The sequence below is a fragment of the Haliotis rufescens genome, unplaced genomic scaffold (genome assembly GCF_023055435.1).
Source record: "Haliotis rufescens isolate VD_foot unplaced genomic scaffold, xgHalRufe1.0.p SCAF_20, whole genome shotgun sequence".
NCBI classification, from domain to species: Eukaryota; Metazoa; Mollusca; class Gastropoda; order Lepetellida; family Haliotidae; genus Haliotis; species Haliotis rufescens.
Window position 1 is genome coordinate 4215425 of NW_025963891.1, and position 23321 is coordinate 4238745.

General features: G+C 41.6%; 2 protein-coding genes across 3 annotated transcripts in view; one reads left to right on the forward strand and one right to left on the reverse strand.

Moving 5' to 3' along the window:
- Positions 1–1151: 1151 nt before the first annotated feature.
- Positions 1152–6360, forward strand: LOC124142697 (monocarboxylate transporter 14-like). Its single transcript, XM_046511284.2, has 2 exons — positions 1152–2883; positions 5654–6360. The coding sequence occupies exons 1-2, from the start codon at positions 1203–1205 to the stop codon at positions 5821–5823; spliced, it is 1851 nt and encodes a 616-aa protein (XP_046367240.2). The 5' UTR covers positions 1152–1202; the 3' UTR covers positions 5824–6360.
- A 1251-nt stretch (positions 6361–7611) lies between these two features.
- The window catches only part of LOC124142696 (monocarboxylate transporter 12-like), a 32004-nt gene continuing 16294 nt past the window's right edge, over positions 7612–23321 (reverse strand). For both annotated transcript variants that reach the window (XM_048400762.1, XM_048400763.1), the window contains exons 2-3: positions 17942–20015; positions 7612–17155 (exon numbers count right to left, since the gene is read on the reverse strand). In XM_048400762.1, the coding sequence (XP_048256719.1) occupies positions 16923–17155; positions 17942–19838 (2130 nt within the window). In that variant the 5' untranslated portion in view covers positions 19839–20015 and the 3' untranslated portion in view covers positions 7612–16922. The remainder of the gene's footprint in view (positions 17156–17941; positions 20016–23321) is intronic.

The window sequence follows — 23321 nt, forward strand, 5'->3', positions numbered from 1 at the left end:
CAGGTAGGACCCGTTTTTTACAATATAGATTTCGATTATCGATCAGATCGTCTTGACTGGGCGCAGCCATTTTGTTTGAAGCGAATGCAGTTGATACGAGAGGCGGAATCTGATTGGTCAATAGGAGGGATATGGAAGGGGCATTACTCTTAATAGCCACTGGTGGCGCTACAATCGAGCTACGAAATTCCATTCTAGTTCGGCAAGGGTGGAAACTGGATTTTTACAATCAGTTAACGCCCTTGCCTCGGTAAGATAGAACTAAATAAACAATGAGTGAGTGAGTTAAAATTTTACATCGCATCGGCAATATTGCAGCCATATCGCGATAAGAACAAGGTAGTTACTATAATTTAAGACCTGTCGATGGGGGACAGTAAGACAGTAAGGTAATATCACAGTTTAGATATAAAACAAACCTATTTCAGTAGATTAGTTCTTATAAATTAAAACCAGGCTATAGACCACTAGCAACCAAAGCTAGATCACCTCACTGGGAATCATGGGGAATTACAGTGCCAACTAGTGAGTGAGTGAGTGAGTATGGTTTTACGCCGCTTTTAGCAATATTCCAGCAACATCACGGAGGGGGACACCAGAAATGGGCTTCACACATTGTACCCATGTCGGGAGTCGAACCCGGGTCTTCGGCGTGACAAGCGAACGCTTTAACCACTAGGCTACCCGACCGCCCCCAGTGCCAACTAAATAAACAAATACACCACAACATGTATATAACAACATAACATGACAAGCAAAAGAGAACGCATCATACACCTTGTTGTTTCAGAAGACAGTGTTAAATATCGGTTTCTACAATGCAACATTTCAGATTCGCATGTATGTTTCATGGACTATAATGGACTATACGGGCCGACCATTCATTTATTCAAATTGAGCTGATGTTTTTAAACAAATCACATCCTGTGTCTGAAGGCGTCTGAAGCATGATTTGTTTTCAAGTATGTTCAATGACAATTCCTTTTTGTCGATATCCCCCACCCACCCCCGACCCGAATATCAAATGGTCGGCCCCTAAAAATATAATAACTGATAAACTCGTATCAACTTTCATTACAAATGCAATGCACACAGTCCATCATGCCAGTCACGTCCTTCAGCTGAGCGAGGATGTCACAGTGTATAGGAATTGACCTATATGGTAGCCCATAATCCTTCTCTCCTCACCGTCGTGCCGACACATGGAGGACGGTACTGGTCAGCCTCGAGTGGGACAGGACAACGAGGTCCCCACTGCAGCACTGGCTCTCTGTGAACTGGACAAGGGGGACCAGGGCATAGAAAAGGCACCAGCTCCTTTTAATGATGATTCGTTTACAGCTGAAGAAAAACAAGATGGAACCAACACATTGCTCACATTGAACATCAAGACCACTGCATTGGGGAAGTCACATCTCCGAGAAAGTACTGAGTTGTCTGACCAGGAAGATGAGCATACAGCCGAGTCTACATTAGGAACAACAGACATCACCATGGTGGAGTCGCCTTCAGATGACGTCCCCAATGGTCGTTCTTCCCCGGCCACACTGTCAGTAGAGGAGACAACACCACCAGCTACACGGGACTGTGATGGTAATGGCTCTACTCCCAAACTCACTAAGACATGCAGGCCTCACTGGAAGTATCTAGTTGTTATTGGATCTTTCTTCACCCATTTCATACTCGAGGGGTCTTTCAACGCCTTCGGTGTACTCTTCACCGACATTTGGAAATATTTCGGGGCTTCAAAAAGCAGTGTGGCATTAGTTGGTTCGCTGTTTGTCTCTCTTCCTCTTATCGGCGGAGCTGTGGCCAGTCTTGTCGCTATCAAACTTGGATGTCGGACTACGGCCATGGTTGGAGGAGTCGTCACAGCACTTGGAATACTGGCTAGCGTATTTGTACAGTCGCTGGGTCTGATGTACCTGACGTTTGGCTGTCTGGCCGGGATAGGAGCTTCTTTTCCTTACCTAGCATGTTCCGTGATTCTCGATCATCATTTCAGCAGTAAGCTGGGGCTGGTGTCTGGCATCTCGGAGTGTGGCGCAGGGATGGGGACGGTGTTTATGCCCATAGTGTTTGAGAACTTGTTGGTGACCTATGGGTGGAGAGGGACGTTGATGATTCTGTCTGCTATCATGCTGAATGTATGTGTATGTGGTGCCCTATTTCAGCCAGCTTCACCACCGAGAACGGAGAGAACCCGAGTGAAAAATCAAGATGGTATTTCTACCATACCTACGCATGAAAAATTTGAACATTTTGTCGGCGAAACCACATATCCTACGGAACATATTTCACCCTCTATTCTTCAAAGTTACTGCAATGAGAATGATGTCACCACGGACAAAGAGAAACGCTTCGGTATAAAGAATGGAAGCTATTTGAAGGCAATCTTGAAAGCCTGTTGTTCAAACTTGAGCCTTCATGTTTTCACAAACCCTAAGTATCTGCTCTACACGTTTGCTGTCTTTGTCTTCAACCTCTGGGTCGGCATTCCCTACGTGTACCTTTCTGACAAGGCCATAGAACAAGGCGTGGACAAGAAGAACGCCTCCTTTCTCCTATCCATCATAGGCGCTTCGCAGCTAGTTGGCTGCCTCCTCTTTGGATCTCTAATGGATATCCGCAACATTAACAAGACCGCCATGTATTGTGTCACTGCAGCTCTCTCTGGCACAGCCCTGACACTTATGCCCCTCTTCTCTACGTTCACACCACTTGCAGTTTTGGCAGCTGTGTTTGGGTTGTCCTCAGCGCCTGCAGACTCCATGAGTCTAGTGATGCTGGTGGACATCATAGGCTCCGGGCAGCTCAGCTCAGGGTATGGCTACATCATGACTCTGAAGGGCTTCGGGGAATTGCTAGGCCCGCCCATTGCAGGTAGGTGTCTGGTGATCATGAGTACCTCAAGGTACTGGGTTGAGATCAGTTCATGTTTGTGTCACTGAAATCCTTTCTGGGATGGTGGGTGCGGAAACAGTTATTTGAGTAAGGAGGGGTTTACTTATCACTTGGCATCTTGTGTTGGGTAGACGAAATTTTGATGAAAACATCAGCAAATGATATTTTCATAGTCTTTTACTTTTTAATACGTTTTCATTGAGTCAATCTCATTAAAATCAGATCTTAGTTCTTACCGCCAAAAAAAGATCTGAGAACTTTTCTGACCTTCTTACTCATATTGTGTGCAAGTGTAATAAGAAAACAGCTGAACGAAACAACCTCTATTTGGTCATTATAAGCATCGGTCCTAGCGAACTCGGTGCTTCTCTCCTAAACCAGTCAGATGTTGATATAGTCTGCTGTCTCCTTTTATGTATCCCACTTGTCCCGCTAAACAACAGTTACACTGATGTGTGTACCATGACTGTTATCCAAGGACACTACTACTTGTGCAAGGACGTAAACGATACGGTTGTGTGATAAATCAATCTATGTGAACATTGTCTGCCCCCATCATAACTATTTCCTTTATTAATAATCTCCTTTCAACTCCGACCCGTGAAGGTCCGGAATAGGTCTTCAGAAACCCATGTTTGCCGTAAAAGGCGACTATGCTTGTCGTAAGAGACGACTAACGGGATCGGGTGGTCAGGCTCGCTGACTTGGTTGATGCATGTCATCGTTTCCCAATTGCTGGATCGATGCTCATGATGTCAACCACTGGATTGTCTGGTCCAGACTGGATTATTTACAGACCACCGTCATATAGCTGGAATATTGCTGAGTGTGGCGTAAAACAACATACACACTGATACAAACCAAACCTTTCAACCCTTGAACTTTCTCCCATGCCTCCCTTTGTAAATAAAAGGAATAAAACAATATATATAACCCGGGTCACGTCAGAACAACCTGTCATCCGACCGATCAGTGAGTCGCTTACCAGATCAGGAAAGTTACAGTCAAAATTTGTTTTCTAATCATGCAACCTCGAAAAGGTTAACTCGGTGTATTCCGAACGACATTTACGAGCTGTACGATTGATTCCATCAAAATCATCGTCAATCTCTCGCTTCAATATGAGCTAAACATCAACGGACAAGACGTGTCATAGCTTGCGGGATGAACTGCCATACAATCTCGGCAATCTATTGGACATTCCAGAATGTTCTTTTGTTCAGGATTCAAAAAATTGAATTGAGAATTTGGTCAAAATAATTTTCAAAGTATAGTCTGGCATGGAAGTCGCCAGTTTGAAACTATTGTCGTAAAGCTCGAGAAAGCAGCTTTCTTTTTGGTTAACGTCGAACACCTCCATGTGACCCCTCGTCGCCATGTTGACAAAGGTGCCGTAATTCACTTTGCTAAGTTATATCCCTGACAGGGATTCTAGGTGTGTCAACACAAACACGTGTTCGTGAGGTTCATCAAAGTTTTACTACTTGCATCACTTTGGCCTTTCCTCATACTCCAAGATGACACGCCGTGATGTAGCTAAAATCTATCCTAAGTGACGTTAACCCCAACTCACTCACCAACCGTTTGGAAACCAGATCCCGGTTCACAAAGCTATTTTAAGACTACGGCTGATGCAAAGTTGTGCTTCGGCGTGGGATTTACGACAACCGTAGTTGTTAAACCGTCCAACAATGCACCGATTGAGTCGCACTAAATTCTACCTAGGGCTTCCATATGTTTGTTGTTGAAACGTTTATATCTAGGATCAAGTGTAAGTTTTATAATTCATATGGGGCGGTGGGGTAGCTTAGGGATTAGAGCATTCGTTCGATAAACCGAAGCCCCGGATTCATCCCTTGTGTTATTACTCGAGTATTACTCTAGACAAAATTAGACAGAGTTCTCTCCCTGGAAAACCCTCCACTTCCGGCGCGTACATTTGAAACGTGACAGATGATGAATACGTGACACTTAAGTAATGGAAAACAACCACTTTCTTCTTTGTATCGACGTTCGACGTTTCAGGGTGCCTTTATCAGATGACTCGTATTGAGATATGTATTGAGTATATATATATATTGGATTAATGTAAAAAAAACAAAACAATATTATGACCACCCTGACCACGATATTTCCTGGCAGCAAACCAAAGTTCTCCATACCAATATCAATCGCTGGGAGAAAAAAAGAACTTTAAAAAACTATTGAAATATAACTAAAGAAGCCAGCCATTTACTGACACCAATGCCAACTTTAAATTATGAAATGTCATTTCTTTGTAATTTGAAATAGTATTAAGACAATCCTCATCATAAGAGGTACACAGCCATAAACCACTGAAAATTCATTGCAAATAAACTCCTTCGTAATGGTGAAATTAACACTGCTAAATATGTTATAGATATTTTAGTAAAGAATGTAGTCAAGAATTATGACAGATACACTATCACAATCAGGGAAATGCATTTCTATATTATTTAGGCTACCCACTCTGGCTGATGGTATGGACATTTCTTAGACTATAAGGGACGCAGATCAATACTTAACTGTAATTTACCTACAATGTTTTCATGTTGAGAGACAAATGGGTGTCACAAGACGAAAATGGTGTGGCTTTGTAGTTTCCCAAACTCCGGGGTATAACCAGACTCGTTCACTTTAAGGCATATGCCTTATAACTTGAAAAGATGCGGGATATCTGGCAATGTAGGGCCGAGTGTTGACACTCATATGTGTGCGTGTTCCACAGGGTTGCTGTATGACGGGTCGGGGAATTATGACAACACCTTCTATGCCGCCGGAGGATGTATGATTGGGTGTGGCGTGCTCTACGGACTTCTGTCAAAGGTGAGGATAAGACGTTGCACTCATCCCTCTCCAGAAGTTGCTACTGACGCTCCAGACGTCGTCTCGAGGTGATGCTGGATAGCCATCAAGTGACACCTACTGGCATCACGATTCAGGCGTCGTCAGATGCTTGTCATCGAATGCAACCTTCCTCCATTATTGATGTTACTTTTGTGCACATGAAGACAGGCAGTTTTGCACACACTATTTGTGGACGTTCTAATATATATATATAAAAATGGTGTTATTAAAGTACTATTGTTGTACAGATGTATGCCTGCTGTTGTTTCAATATGACGATCACGTTTGCCATTTTCTCTTTAACCGATGCGTATACAATGTTTAAACTTTGCACGTATCATCCCTTCAAGTGTCCATCAATGTTGTTTAAAACAAATCCTTTCATGGCAACCTAACTGAATAAGTCACAGAAAGAGATATATGATGTCAATATGACCGCCGAAATAGACATTTTCGAACCTGTTTAAAGATGGTTTTGATGTAGGATGTACAGAATTCATTTGTAAAAATACTACTACTACTACTACTACTGCTGCTGCTGCTGCTGCTTCTTCTTCTAATAATAATAATAATAATAATAATAATAAATAATAAATAATAATAATAATAACAATAATAATAATGGACACATATTGATAAGGGTTATGGTTTGTTTGTTGTTTAACGTTGCATTCAACACTATTCGAGCTATATGATGGCAGTCTGGAATAATCTATTCTGGACCAGACAATCCATTGATTGACATCATGAGCATCGATTAACACAATTGGGATACGATGACATGCATGGCAAGCATGGGTTGCTGAAGACCTATTCTACCACGGATCTTCACAGGCTGATAATGGTTAAGGAAACTACATCAAGACATTAGAAGGAATAACAAACTTTGTATCCATGTACTTGCTATTGTATGCATACATCAAGGGTAACACAGGTACAGAAGCTCACCTCATCTAGATAATTTAACACTCAACAAATCGATGACCTGTTTGGGATCATACCATAAACTTCCTTTTTCAACATCCATGGACTTTCTTAATGTTTACCTTATTCCCCAAACTACACTCATTCCCTGCGCTGACTGACTGGTGTGGTGATTCGAAGTGGAATTTTCCTGACAGACCCTGTCAATAAAAGTATATCACTTTAAAAGATATCATCTGCTAACTTACCATTGTGAGAGAATGCTGTTTTACGACCGAGTCCAGTTATAGCCAGACTAGTCCAGAGAAACCAGTGGCTGAAGGCATGAGATGCCATCTACTCCATAGGACATGGAACCAGTCAATGTACCGAATTAAGCACTAGATCCCCTCCTCAGATCTTACACAAACGAAGGAGTGGTCGGGTAGCCTTGTGGTTAAAGCGTTCGCTCGTCACGCCGAAGACCCAGGTTTGATTCACGAACTAACATTGGTCTCATTATTACAATAGTGAGTATGGCTTTACGCCGATTTTAGCAATATTCCAGCAATATCACGGTGGGGGGGACACGGGACACCAGTAATGGGCTTTACAAGTTGTACCCAGGTCTTCGGGGTGACGAGCGGACGCTGTAACCACAAGGCTACCCAACTGCCTCATTATTACAAATGTCCAGGATACCACTGACACTTCTTGGGCAGTTGGTATAAAAAACTATAGGTCAAGGGAGGAAGCATGGTCTTACACAGCCTTTAGCAACATATCAACATTATCAAGGAGGGTACACCACAGACAGGCTCCACACAGAGCATGCAGGTTGGGTATCATATCTTCTGTATGATGACTGAACAATCTAACCACTAGGCTACCACTACCACAACACTACTAGCAGGATGAAAACCAAAACAAAGCAGGCTGCCTTTAAAGTTTATTCTCATAAGACAATAAAACAAGTAGTAAGTATTGTACAGGGATATGCACTTGGATTTCACAAGTTGAAGTGAAAAGTTAGAAATGGATATAACACAGCAAATTGTTTATATATTCTAATAAACAACCTGGTTAAATAAAATGTCATACAAGTCATACTGTTGAATAACTGTAAACCCCATTGTCATCCACAAATACATTATGCCCCCTTGGGTACAAAATAATAAAGTAACAACACTAAAACAAACATAATAAACATGTTCAACAACTTCGATGCATAACAAAATAGTTCTGCTTCGCGAACTGACAGCTCCCTGTGAACCTATGCCCGGTGTCCATTGTACCTACGCCCTGTGTCCATTGTACCTACGCCCGGTGTCCATTGAACCTATGCCCGGTGTCCATTGTACCTACACCCTGTGTCCATTGTACCTACGCCCGGTGTCCATTGAACCTATGCCCTGTGTCCATTGTACCAATGCCCTCTCCACTGTACCTATGCCCTGTGTCCATTGTACCTACGCCCTGTTAAGACTATTGTAACTCCCATACTATAAAACAGACCTAGATCACCAAGACGAGACAAGGTATATACATTTTTGTGTTTGTAAAGTTACAAAGCACTCCACTTCAACTTAGGTATGACATACACCAATAACATGTGGAATAAGACCTAGGTGCCATTGTACAAAACAACCTTAGCCTTACGACTGTCGTAAGTCTATGTTAAGGTATGGGAGTTATGATCACCTTAGCGCTAAGATCGCTTTGTACAATGGCACCCTGGTGACACAGCAATGAGCTGTCAAGGAAAACTATGAACAGGAACACCGTATCATTCACTGATGGTGTTGGCACAAGGATGGGGATGTATAATATATACACAGTAGGGCTGGTACAGGACATTCTAGGACCAGAGAGCTGCAGCATAACAGTCATATGTGTACATCCGGATTGCTTACCAGCACAACTATGCAGTGATAGAAAAATACAAATCTGGCTACGTAAGTCATACTTATCTTGCTACCCTGACATCGCATCTCATGTGTCAATCAGGTCTGTGATGTGACATTTCCCTGCTTGGTACATAACCAGCACTAAAACACTATACATCTGATGATCACGTCACCTTCTGGACCATATCACAGATCCAATTGAGACAAAAGCACTCGGGGTGTCTCATTCGGACTGTCTCCATTTATAACATTCCCAGTTTCTAGCTAAGCAGCGACAGGATAAGCATCTGTGGATGCAGAATAGACAATGGCCGCTTCATCAACAACCACGCCCACTTCACACAACAAACAAAGAATGTAGATGCTAACAGAACATTATTGAAGTTGCATTTGAACAAATCAGTCTGACTTGTGTGAGATAAGCAGAACATGCAAGTTTTTCACAATCAAATTCACAATCAAGATGCCTGTGCTTGTTCTATACCATGCAGAGGCTTTTTGAGGTACAGATAATGAAATGAAGCATTTCACAGAGGGAGTTCTGGTATCACAGTAGCGGGTGAGCAAGCAAGGGCACCTGGCGCTGGGCAAGCCAAGATAGCCAAGCCACAGGCATATATGGTTAAGGCAGTAAAATAGCATCATTGAACATTTCACAGTTTCAGCAAAAGCAAAATATTTCACTATCTCACCTACCCTAAAAGACTTAGACATATTATGCTCTTAATACTTTCTATTCCTCTGGTTCCAATCAATTTTGAACTCTTCCTCATATTCTGTTTTCAATGGCTTAGTAAAAAATGCGAACTAAAGTTAAAATTAGTGATAGATAACCAGAGACAACTCTATAGGTATACTAACATTTCCACTTACAATTATTAAAGGACAGTTCATGGGTATGTGCATACAGAAATCAGCTATGAAGGTCACTTATGACAACCTCTCTACTTAGCAGTAACAAAAGCAAGGACAAACTTGTACATTGGAATGACCTGTTCTGCAATATGTTCAAGTTATATAACACAGCTTTAGCTCTGAAGGCAAGACACCATCACAATTTCCTGAGACATCTCATATCCATGTAGCTGACATCCTGATGTCTGCTATCAACAGTACAACCATCAGTCAGATCTACAGCCATCTTCACAACACAGATCTATCCACCAATAACCTCTGAGATCAGCCTTCCACACAGTCTGTCACATCATCAAATCATCACATCTCCCACCAGATGACTCACTACCCTGTCCACAAAAACACATGGAAAACACCACTGAAAATCCCTATATTTCAATACAATGAACTGCCTCTTACAATAATTAACTGGTCAAAGTGTTCCACTGGAAGCAAAGGAATATAAATGAAAGGGTCATCAGAAATAAGAACTATATCCTTTGCTTGAGGCCGTGCTGAGCTGTTGGTCCAGTATTAACACTGAATTTATGTCAAAATTTAATCTTGTGCAACCCTTGAGTGTCTTTTCTAAAAACCACATGACCAAACCTTCACCCCTATGTACCATGATGTACAGCCAGTGTAGCTTAACTTGCATTTAAGAACTTAAGATAACACCAAGTCTAGTTAAAGTCTTTCCTGAAGAAAACAATTTTTTTTTTAAATAGCTATTAAAATGTTTTCTTTGCTTTGTTCTGATGTTCTTCAGTAGAGGATGATCAGAATGGTGAGATCAGTTCATTACATTGTGTGGAAGTTTTCTATAGTATCCTCCAAGTGGCAGAGAGGAACAAGGAACTACTTAAGAGAAGATAAGATAAGATAAGACATTATTATCCCAAGGGAAATTCATATTGCCATGGCAAAATAAAGTCTTATCTTATCTTATCTTAACACCGAGAGAATGACTGTCACAATTCTGTAGTGTTTCTCAACAAAACTCACATGTAAATCTTGCAATACAATTTGCATCCCAAACTTGAGCTTGGACTACCTAGAAATGCAACAAAGTAAATGTTTACATATCTAAATAGTAATACCATTGTGGTTTCTGATCTACATAACAAGCTGATGCTCTGTCAAGTCTTTGAATGGCATTGAGAAGTGATACACATAAGGAAGAGAATCTATGGATGTCAACTTCTTTATTATGATGAATACAATGTTTCAGAGTACATACCTACTCCTTCATCACCTGATGAATGAGTAAGTATATACTCCGAAACGTTGTGTTCCTCATAATAAAGAAGTTGACATCCATAAATTCTCTTCCTGATGCTCTGATGTTTTTCAGCCCATCATTTTGGATCTGCATTTATACAATTCCAGCTCAAACTAATTCATGTTATATCCTTCAGAAGTCATAATACCCATTTCATGGTATACACAATTCATTGACACATGCATATACATTTATGGTTTAACCAGACTGAATATAAGAAGGTGAAGGTTACAGAGACAGAAAAATATTGCAAACACCAAGTAATGGAATAACGGCTCTCCTCCTGGAGTGCTACTCAAAGACTATCTAATCTGGAAGGACTGTTTGGCACTAACTCACTGAAGAAGATGTTATCAGAGTCCCAGTGTCTGTCTCAAAAAGACATGTATTCAGCTAACAAATTCAAATCAAAATAGGACTTCCTTTTAGACACAATAAACTCAAAACATATTTTTGAAAAAGGCCTCGGAATTAAGATAAACAACATATGAATAAATGCAAGATGATAACACCAAATCAGCTACACGTGGGATTAAATACCTCTACTAAATTATGAGATTTATACTCTCTTTCTGGGTGACTCACACTCATAAAGCAGAGCTAGTCAAACAACTGAGTTGACCATCACTCTCACAGTAGAGCTAGTCAAACAACTGATGTGACACACTCATACAGCAGAGCTAGTCAAACAACTGAGCTGACCATCACTCTCACAGTAGAGCTAGTCAAACAACTGATGTGTCCAGCACTCACACAGCAGAGCTAGTCAAACAACTGATGTGTCCAGCACTCACACAGTAGAGCTAGTCAAACAACTGAGCTGACCATCACTCTCACAGCAGAGCTAGACAAAAAACTGATGTGTCCAGCACTCACACAGCAGAGCTAGTCAAACAACTGATGTGTCCAGCACTCACACAGTAGAGCTAGACAAACAACTGATGTGTCCAGCACTCACACAGTAGAGAGAGTCAAACAACTGATGTGTCCAGCACTCACACAGCAGAGCTAGACAAACAAACTGATGTGTCCAGCACTCACACAGCAGAGCTAGACAAACAAACTGATGTGTCCAGCACTCACACAGCAGAGCTAGTCAAACAAACTGATGTGTCCAGCACTCACACAGCAGAGCTAGTCAAACAACTGATGTGTCCAGCACTCACACAGGAGAGCTACTAAATTATGAGATTTATACTCTCTTTCTGGGTGACTCACACTCATAAAGCAGAGCTAGTCAAACAACTGAGTTGACCATCACTCTCACAGTAGAGCTAGTCAAACAACTGATGTGACACACTCATACAGCAGAGCTAGTCAAACAACTGAGCTGACCATCACTCTCACAGTAGAGCTAGTCAAACAACTGATGTGTCCAGCACTCACACAGCAGAGCTAGTCAAACAACTGATGTGTCCAGCACTCACACAGTAGAGCTAGTCAAACAACTGATGTGTCCAGCACTCACACAGTAGAGCTAGTCAAACAACTGATGTGTCCAGCACTCACACAGTAGAGCTAGTCAAACAACTGATGTGTCCAGCACTCACACAGTAGAGCTAGTCAAACAACTGATGTGTTCAGCACTCACACAGTAGAGAGAGTCAAACAACTGATGTGTCCACCACTCACACAGTAGAGCTAGTCAAACAAATGATGTGACACACTCATACAGCAGAGCTAGTCAAACAACTGAGCTGACCATCACTCTCACAGCAGAGCTAGACAAAAAACTGATGTGTCCAGCACTCACACAGCAGAGCTAGTCAAACAACTGATGTGTCCAGCACTCACACAGTAGAGCTAGACAAACAACTGATGTGTCCAGCACTCACACAGTAGAGAGAGTCAAACAACTGATGTGTCCAGCACTCACACAGCAGAGCTAGACAAACAAACTGATGTGTCCAGCACTCACACAGCAGAGCTAGACAAACAAACTGATGTGTCCAGCACTCACACAGCAGAGCTAGTCAAACAAACTGATGTGTCCAGCACTCACACAGCAGAGCTAGTCAAACAACTGATGTGTCCAGCACTCACACAGGAGAGCTAGACAAACAACTGATGTGTTCAGCACTCACACAGTAGAGAGAGTCAAACAACTGATGTGTCCAGCACTCACACAGCAGAGCTAGACAAACAAACTGATGTGTCCAGCACTCACACAGCAGAGCTAGACAAACAAACTGATGTGTCCAGCACTCACACAGCAGAGCTAGTCAAACAAACTGATGTGTCCAGCACTCACACAGCAGAGCTAGTCAAACAACTGATGTGTCCAGCACTCACACAGGAGAGCTAGACAAACAACTGATGTGTTCAGCACTCACACAGTAGAGAGAGTCAAACAACTGATGTGTCCAGCACTCACACAGCAGAGCTAGACAAACAAACTGATGTGTCCAGCACTCACACAGCAGAGCTAGTCAAACAACTGATGTGTCCAGCACTCACACAGGAGAGCTACCCAAACAACATTATTATGTAATATGTACAAAATATGAAGAGAAAGCTACCTCCCTACCACAGTGCTATAGTACACTAGAATGTGAATGAGAAAGTGCATTATATGAGAAGAGATGTAAGAACATGGAATTCAAGACACCATTGTGACAGGTCACAGTAGAGTGTGACAGAAATAGTCCTGTCTAAGGTTAAGTTGAAGGAACATGATCAGACTTGCATTTCTCTGGCCTAGGTTTTTTTTGTGCATATTTGGAATAGAGAAATATTTCTTGAAACATGTATCATTCATGCAGTGAACACAGCACTGATCAGTGTCACTGTTCGTTTGTATACACGCTCTCTAGTGTATTCTGTTCCCTACACAGAGCCAAACAATTGCATCCTTCCACATATACCCGGCAGTATATGCATTGCATCACTATTAATATCATTCTTCTAATGAATTTACTTTAACTGTAATGGCAATTTTGATGCATGATGCAAAAAAATATTTCTTTTGATTTTCCTTGAAAATGAAGTCATCAATAAATGAAATTGTTACATGAACCAACAACATGATCAGGGCCCAGTTCAACAAAGCAATCTTAGCTCCGACTGTGGTAAGTCTATGTTGAGTAAGGGTGTTATGACCACCATAGCTTTAAGATAGGTTTGTGGAAGGGGGCCCAGGTTGCAACGTAAACACAGGAAAATGTAGGACAACACACCTACTGGATATGGCAAAATGTCCTCAGATCAGATTTTTTCACAGAGTAATATCTGCTTTAGTCAGAAGGAGATCTTAAGGGGGTATGAGTGAATGTGGGTGTGGTTGGGGGGAGGGGAGAGGACGTGGTTGTCAACCAGGAATGTGTGTGCTGGGACGCACCGGGGGCATAAGCAAACAAACATGTCCATACCTATTAACAGCTCATAATGTATCCCTGCAAATGTTAAATGTAGACATAATAAACAGGCCATACTGCACTCCAGTACTGATGGTCCATTGCTTTCTGACAGCTCTTAACTGTTTTCTAAGCTATATGTCATCAGACAACCTGATCAAATCAAGAGTTTTCTGGCAATGGACAAAATTATTTCATGAAACAAGTACATGTGATTTCGTACATACCTTTATGGTTCAAGGGATGGGTTTGGATGAAATGTTTCAGGTAGCAGGTAGAGGCCATTAATGTAAAATCCCCAATAAACCAACAGATCCTGCACTTTCAGAATACTGTGTATAAATTGCCCTATTCTAAACTGGCAAACCGGTTTTACCACCACTGGTACTGTCATCTACCAAATCTTCTGCCAGTGAGATTAGCATGCACAACATACAACAAGAAGGTAGTAGAATACTGGGTTACATGAAAGATAACAAACTTATTATGGAGAGATTTATGTGGGATATGCAACAATCCTTATATCAGTACATGTCCAAAGTAAGAAAATTTCAGATCAACATCAAATTAGAGCTTGATCCTGAACACAAGAGAAAACATCGCCTGATAATTATGATGATTAATATTCATAGTGAGGTACTAAAAACACATTACTGAAAATGTCTCTTATCCAACTAGAGAACAGGATCTTTACATGTTCTGATGGTTGTGGGACAGACCCACAGAACATGCTTCAATGTGATTGACATGAGTGAACTTTGAACAGTAGCTCAAACAAACTGACAAAACTAGAACCACAATTGGGGCAAAGATTCAAACCCACAATCATAAGATTTGGGAAAGCCTTAGGGATGCAACTCTGAACAGTGCATTGTGGCACCTTAGAGAACTGGTCTACCCATATCCCCACATATATAAAATCGACACCTATTACTAATGTGTCATTCATTTTCAGAGATAAAGGGTATTCAATTTTTGCTCTCACTTAAGTCTTGAAGGGGGGCACGGGTGGCTCAGTCGTCTCAGTGCAGAGTTGCGTCCCTTGGGCAGGCCAGAAACCTATGATTGTGGGTTCAAATCCTGGTTCGCCCCGATTATGTTTCTAGGTTTGTCAGCACCATACCCATGCTCGTGGGTTTCACCGAAGTGGTAAACGTCTGAGATCTGCATCACTTCGGGCTTTCCTCCCACATTAAGCTGTCACACCGTGATATAACTGGAATACTGTCAAAAGCGGCGTTAAACCCCACTCACTCACTCACTCACTAAAGTCTTGAAGAGGAGGAATCAAGCAATGATAAGTAAAAAAATGTGAAGAATAGATCATGTTGCAACAGATTTGATTCAGAAAGAGTACATTTGATTTGTCGGCTCTTTCGAATCGGAAAAGGGAGACACTATTGATTGACTTCACAAACTTAAAAAATGTTTGCTGCTTCTAAAGCTTTGTCATCATCATTGAAATAAGATATTAAACATGTGTCAATTAAGCTTAAGAACAAACCACTATTCACTTATCGACAACACTTGAGATAAAATAAAGATGGCAAGAAGGACAGGTATTTTGATATTTTTTCTCGAGATAGGTAGGTGAATATCTTAAAGCCAAAGATGTCAGAGATACAGTCCTAAAACACAGAGAGGAATCGCTTGAACAAGCTCTCATGATCTAAAGATAAAACATACAATAGCTTCATTAAAAAAATCTAAAAAGGCTTGATTGACAAGAGATAAAGGTTCCCTGTCATCACACAGATGCTCAGGGTGAGTAAAATAACAAAGACATCAACTAAAGTGAAATTATCTTTCCAACACAAGCATGATAATAATTATCATAAACAATGACATTAAACACATAGAAGTCAGCATCTGTGTAACAATAACAGCTTTAAGCACCAAACAAGACTTCTGTCAATATCAATAAAATAAAATACAAAAAATAGTGCTAACCAGTAAATGTTCTGGTTAATTAAAGACAAAACTTATGGTCTGCAGACCAAAACAGAATATGAATGTTGAGTTGAACTATGTAATACTCATATGAGAAGCCTTCCGATATTTCTGAAGGAATAGATGGAAATGGAACCAAAGTTTTGTGAACAGATTTCAAACAAGTAGCCCATAATATAAACTCACTTGACCTATGGTCCAGATGAGTTAACAGTCAATACACAATAGTATGATTAAACATCAGCTAGCTGTTAGGGTACATAATGTGAGACATATCATTTCAAGTGAGATCTGAGACAAGTACTATTATAACAAACTTGAGATACCCACAGCCTCATTCTAAACCATGTAATATGCAACTGACACGACACAATGACCTCACCCGAGACCATGTGGCATGCAACTCACATCACCATGACAACACCCGAGACCATGTGGCATGCAACTCACGTCTCCATGACTTCATGCTAGACCATGTGGCATGCAACTCACATAACCATGACAACACCCGAGACCATGTGGCATGCAACTCACGTCACCATGGCAACACCCGAGACCATGTGGCATGCAACTCACATCACCATGACCTCATGCTAGACCATGTGGCATGCAACTCACATGTCATCATGACCTCATCCAAGACCATGTGGCATGCACCCACAGTACTGAGTGTCTTATCCTCGGTCAGCACACAACCACATATCCCTGAGACAGTCATCAGAACATATTGCTGAGAACCTACTTCACAGGTGTATCATGTGACGGATGTACTTATCTGGTATGGGTACCAAACACACAGGTGTATTTAGCTACTGGGTGAACTATAGGTGAACTATAGGTGAACTAAACTGACAGGTGAGCTCACACTACAGACTCGATCTCCACTACCACACAGCTGGGTTCCTGTATGTGCACCCGCCTCCCACTCGAGGATGCCTTCACTACAATATCTCGGTTGTAGTGACGCATCCGCTGCCACTTCCTCACTCGCTTCAGACACTTGATGACAAGCAGCATGGCTCCAGCTATGATGATGAAAGCACCAGCAGCATAGAACGTGGCATCGTAACTCTTCGTTTCATCATACATCCAACCTGTGGAAGACAACAGTGGCCGTCATATCCATAAAGCTCCTTACCAATTTTTCTCTGCTTGTCTGTAGATATGGTAGACACATTAGTTTTGATTACCATCCATAGACAATTTAAATCTACTAATGGAACAACCATATTCTATTTGATATTCTGGCAGGGGCTGAGATTTTATCGAGAAAAAGAAATTGTCCCCAAAAATGCTGAAATAAAGAAATTGACTGCCACAAAAAATACATTGTTGCCAGATGCTTTATTTATTTTTTTAGGCTCATAGTACAACAGGTTTGAACAAGACAGGGAGGCATGGTTCACTTAGGGTCAGCTTGAGAAAGAATTTCTCTTACATTCTATGACACAACAAGTTCACAAAAAGGTGCACATTTCATTAATGTTAACAAAAATGACTGAGTAATGCCATAAATATAATTTTTTAGTATGGTTGCTAAGTCATCATTGGGGGATATGAGAAGTTTCAGCTTCATTGGTACAGGGGGTTCTGAGAAGATGTTTACAGATGCCGCCGCCCTAAACGGACACCATATAAGCAGGTCGCGTGACTTTTAGTCAGGTGAGCTAAAATATATTCACATTTAATACTGTCACATTAGGTTTCAAATATTTATGTTTAAACATAAGCAAATAACAACAAGAATTAGTGAGTGAGTATGGTTTTATGCCGCTTTTAGCAACATTCCAGACATATCACGGAGGGGCACCAGAAATCAGCTTCACCCAACAAGAATTAAGAAAAATCATCATATGGTGAGTATCAAAGGTTCCACTTACCAGCAACAGGGGGTCCAATCAGATTGGCAATTCCCTGAATCATCATCAGCAATCCGCAGGCGTTGGTCAGTTTATCTATCCCCAGGAACTCCACCAGCATGACTGTGGTCAGGGCGTAGTTGGAGCCGATGAAGAATCCAAAGCTGCCCGCTAGGGTGCACATGTACCAGTAGGATTGCATCAGCGGCACCAGCAGGACACTGACCCCGGACAGGATGCAGGACACAGCATACAGCAGGTTGAGGCTGAGGTTCTTGTCACCCAGGTAGCCGTACAGTACCTGGCCAAATGTGTTGACTATGCCAATCACGGAGATTATCAGCGATGCCTTCTCCTGTGATATACCCAGCTCTGTTGCCCTATCAGCCATGAAAACATATGGTACATCATACCAGAAATAAAGAATAAAGTTGGAGATTGCAAATACTAAAAACAAAGGGTTACCGAGAATCTTCACATCAAACATTGTTTTCATCACCCTCTTCACTTGTTTTGACAAGCGGAGAATCTTGCAAAGAGGACATATCTCAAATATATCATCCTCATCGTCATCTTCATCATCATCAAATGAACTTATGTAGAGCTCCGGGCAGCTGCTGGATCTGTAGTGTGTTCCTGACAATTTAAGGAGGTTTCCCCGATAGAAGATGTCCTTCCTATAGAGGGGAAGGTACTGCACCATCTTGCTGGGTTTCACGGGTGTCTTACGTTGCCACACCCCATGTCCCCGATGAGGATGCTGTTTGTGGCGATTTTGGGGAATATCATTGCTTGTATTGGACACACCATTGGTGAGTTTATTTTCCTGAGGTTCTTGTGTCATCAACACAATCTGATCATCACTTGTTACTGTCAATAATTCTGCAGTCTTTATCTGCTCATCAGTCACTGTGAAATTCAGACTATGGAAGAATCTTTGAAGTGTTTGTTCGATGTTTGAACCATTTTTACGAAATTTGGCAAGAACCTCTTGTGGAATTTCGGTCTTTTGGTCTGAATTGACATAAGTTGGGAGCTGCACTTGAGAATGACTTATTTGTTCAAGTTCAAATTGGTTGTCTTTGGTCTCTTCTGCAGAGCTGTCTGAGTGACTTACTTCACTGCTATAGCGACTACGGCCTCGTGAAGGCAGGCTTTGGCGCGAAATGGTTCGGGATAACTTGTCGAACTGTTCCAGTGCCCTCCTTCTTCTTTCTGCTCTGGTAAACTTCAGTGGTCGGAACAAAGCTCCACAAACAATGATGTTCAAGAGCACGCCTCCCAGAATAAGCACAGTGCCTCTCCACCCATATTCGTCAATCAAATATTCCGTCAAAGGAGCAAATATGAACGTTCCTATTCCTGAGCCACACACAGCTAGTCCTGTTGCAAGAGCTCTCTTTTGTTCAAAGTAAAAAGCCACTATAACTACCGTAGTGACATAGCAGAAAGACATCCCTACTCCTGCAACCAATCCAAATGTAATGCACAGCATCTCTATTGAGTCTCCGAACGAACTGAGGATGAATCCAGCCGATGTGACAAATCCTGCAACTATTGTCATTTTCCGACATCCAAATTTGGTCACCAGTGCACTGGCTAGAGGTCCACAAATCAGTGGAACCCCGACAAAGAGAGAGCCAACCCATGATGTTTTACTTTTGCTTTCGCCAAAGTGGTCTAAAAGTTCTGTATACAAGACTCCGAAGGAAAATGCACATCCATCACAAAGAACAGAGATTATGAAAGCCCCTAGCACAACCACCCAGCCCCATCCACCATCTGGAGCATGTGGGAGACTTTCCACGGAGCTGTCAGACGAGGAGGAGCTGTCGGAGTGCTCCGTGTTACAGCTCGTGCTGCTCTCAGCCGACTGGTGGCGGGACCGAGGCACAGATAAGTTTTTAGTCTCTGCCATATTAAAGAATTACTACTAAAGAACTCGGCAGCATAGATTGAGAAGAGGGTGGAGAGGCATAGTTTAGTCATTGGCCTGCTGAGGTGCAGAATACTTTTAAGCTTTGAGGTTTTGGTGCTCCTGGAAGGTTTTGTTCTACAGTGACTTGCCATACAGGTGCTCCAATCCAGGAAAACCCTGCAAGCCAACAAGAATAGTGGTTACATTGCAATTTAGTCTGAATAACTCATTAAACAGGGAGATAAAGAGAAAGTATTTTGTGTCAAAGACTCTCTCTAATTTTCCACAACACTGATCAATATGAAGAAGGAAGAATGTGGGATATTCTCAAAACAAAAAGTGTCAAGCATGATCATAAAAGAAGTATTTTTTTGTTTTTAACCAGTATGTAGTGAGCGAGTGAGTATGGTTTTACGCCGCTTTTAGCAATATTCCAGCAATATCACAGCGGGGTACACCAGAAATGGGCTTCACACATTGTACCCATGTCGGGAATCAAACCCGGGGTTTTCGGCGTGACGAGCGAACGCTTTAACCACTAGGCTACCCGACCGCCCCTTAACCAGTATGTAATGAACAATGAAGTATGATACACAAATGAATGAACAGTTTTCTTTAGTCTATCAATATCCTCGACAAAGCTTTTTTTCTAAACAGACAGCAACAATACCACTGTCTTGAACCCAGCCATAAAGCAATCCCTTGTTGAAGCCCAGTATGAGCCGCACACATAAAGCCCACACACAGTCACACCAGGAACATCTTCCCAGGGAACTTTCACGGCTAGTGGATATTTTTAATAAATCTTTGTCAGTTTGATGCATCCTGTACACCCACAGACAATACAAACTGTCTGACCTCTCCTTCCTCCAGTTATTGTACTATATTTATTCCAGGTTATTGCCTGACTCATAACCTGTGTCAAAACAAATATCTAGCTCAAAATCACTTGAAATATACTGATGTATATTTATAAACCTATTCATTGGGATCGCTATTAAGTAAGAGACTTCTTTCTATAGGCATTAAAACCTATTGTGTGGTTTTACTTTCCAGTCGGGTTAAATCTCATAAACAGGGACGTTGTAATGTCCCTGGGATTTTATATAATATCCCAGGGATTTTATATAATGTCCTGGGTATTTTATTAATATAACTTCCGTTCAGATTGTAACATGTAATGAAATGTAAAATCAAATGACAAATGATTTCTTTATATTCCGGGGGTCGAACTCGCAACCTTCATATCTGTAGCCCAGTGAGTGTACCACGAGGCTACAGAGGTGTTGATAAGCCTCACTGGTTTTTAGAATGTCCTTTCAAGATCTGTATGCCAGCAACAGATATTTTACGAGCGTTTCGTAGGTTCATGGAAACATAAAAATGTTGATAAATGTTGTTTTAAGTTTCTTTTTTCGGTTTATAAGCATGGAAAAACACTTTCCCTCGGTTTTTGTAGACAGAGCATGCCTTGGGGGTCGGGATAAAACCGCGTGGGCTTCGCCCCCTGGGTTTTTCCATCTCCCCAGGGCATGCTCCGTCTACCAAAACCTCGTGAGCGTGTTTTCTCCAATACATAATAAACTCACTGGCTTTAAGGATGATTATAAAGCAATATTGCTAATATTCATGTGGATAGATAGAGGGACTTAATTTAGCACATTTGTCCATATTCAGCTAAACATATTAAACATTCCACCATGAATTTGGAAAACACTCGATTTTGATTGGTCAATCAGAGGCATCAAATCACAATAAACCCCCTCTGATTGAAACGGCTGATTTGACAGCTGCATCACCGGCAAGCTAATATTTTTAGAAAAGTACTTCTTTTACAGTCATTGTTGGTAAGCATATTTAAATAATTATATGTACTATCAAACAACCCTCGTCACTCATCTACATCATAAAATTGAAGTAAGCAAACAAACAAATTTTGGGTTGAAAATCAAGAATCAAACTTGCCATGACTGCCCATTGCCCAAGCCTTGTACTTTCAATAAGACAAACTGACAGGCAATTTGTCTTGATACAAAGCCTTTGTGCAGGTGAGCTAAGAAGTATATCAAAGATTTCCCTGGAATACACAGATGGTAGACTTAATACAATGCCCCCAAGATAAGAACTTTCAACACCTAATCTTGCGTGAGTATGATATAACACTGCTAGTATTGCAGTTACGTCACATTATGTCATCTGGTTGTGCCGACTAGCACAGGTATGGTGCTTACAAACATAGAAACATAATCTGGGTGAATCTGGGATTCAACCCCACGACCATTACAGAGGATATTGCAACTGTAGCGGCCATAAAATTTCTGAGTCCCTTGATGGGATTCGAACCACGGACCTTCTGATCAGAGGTCGGACACCTTGTCCACATGACCAAAGAGGTTAACCCCGTCAGCAAGCTGACATGGTAAGGATGTCATCTGTGGGATGACTCCATGCCCTGCTACATACTCCCCCGTCAACAGAAGGCATGTCCCGGGCCGCATAGTAGGGTACTGAGGCTTATTTTGCTTAAATTTAATATGAACGTACTCAGCCCTACGTTGGGCGCCAATGTAGCGGCCATAAAATTTCTGAGTCCCATGATGGGATTCGAACCACGGACCTTCTCATCAGAGGTCGGACACCTTGTCCACATGACCAAAGAGGTTAACCCCGTCAGGTAAGGATGTCATCTGTGGGATGACTCCACGCCCTGCTACACAACCAAAAGCGTGCAATGTTGCACAGTGAATTGCAGCAGCTCAGATGACTGGGCCATCAAGACACACATTTTGGCTTTGATACAATAGTTCTTTGAATGGCATTTAGAAGTGATACACATAAGAAAGAGAATTTTTGGATCTCAACTTCTTTATTATGACGAAACAACGTTTCGGAGTATATGCTTACTCCTTCATCAGGTGAATCAAACGTTTTCTTTGTAGCTTATGTCTTCCCTGACGTATATGATGAGGTCGCCTCTTGCTCTACCCGGGTTAGTTTTGGCTCGGTCAGTTCTTAGTTATAGTTTGGAAGGGTAAATTTAGATCTAGCAGAGAATTTTGTTTTCTTGTATGCAGGCTATATGTGGATTATGTCTATGTGGGCACTGGTTGGAGAGTGAGGAGTGTTTTATAGATTTACAATGCATGCACCAGGGCATGCATGTGCCTGGGCAGTCGGTTCCTGCATTTAGTTTTGGGGAATTTGCATTGTTTGGCAGTGTGGTTGTATTGTAAGCAGTTGGAGCATTGTTTTACTTGTTTAATATGTGGTTTAACTTCTAGGTTGGTGTGAGCGCCAAAAGAGATTGTTTTGGGGGCTTCTGGATGTTTAGATGTTTTTAAAAAAGTTATGATGACGATGGGGGTTGGGAAGGTTTTGCCGTTTCTGGTAGATTTGATCCTACGGATGCTACTTATTTCCGGTTGTGAGTGGTTATCTGGGTTAGAGTTAGCTTCCTTGGTGTATAGCCATATCCCTACTTTA

What these genes read in the sequence shown, in the direction of transcription:
- LOC124142697 (XM_046511284.2), top strand. Translation starts at nt 1,203, where the DNA reads ATGGAGGACGGTACTGGTCAGCCTCGAGTGGGACAGGACAACGAGGTC. An exon ending in GCTAGGCCCGCCCATTGCAG is followed by an intron (nt 2,884 to 5,653) that starts GTAGGTGTCTGG and finishes CGTGTTCCACAG; the next exon opens with GGTTGCTGTATGACGGGTCG.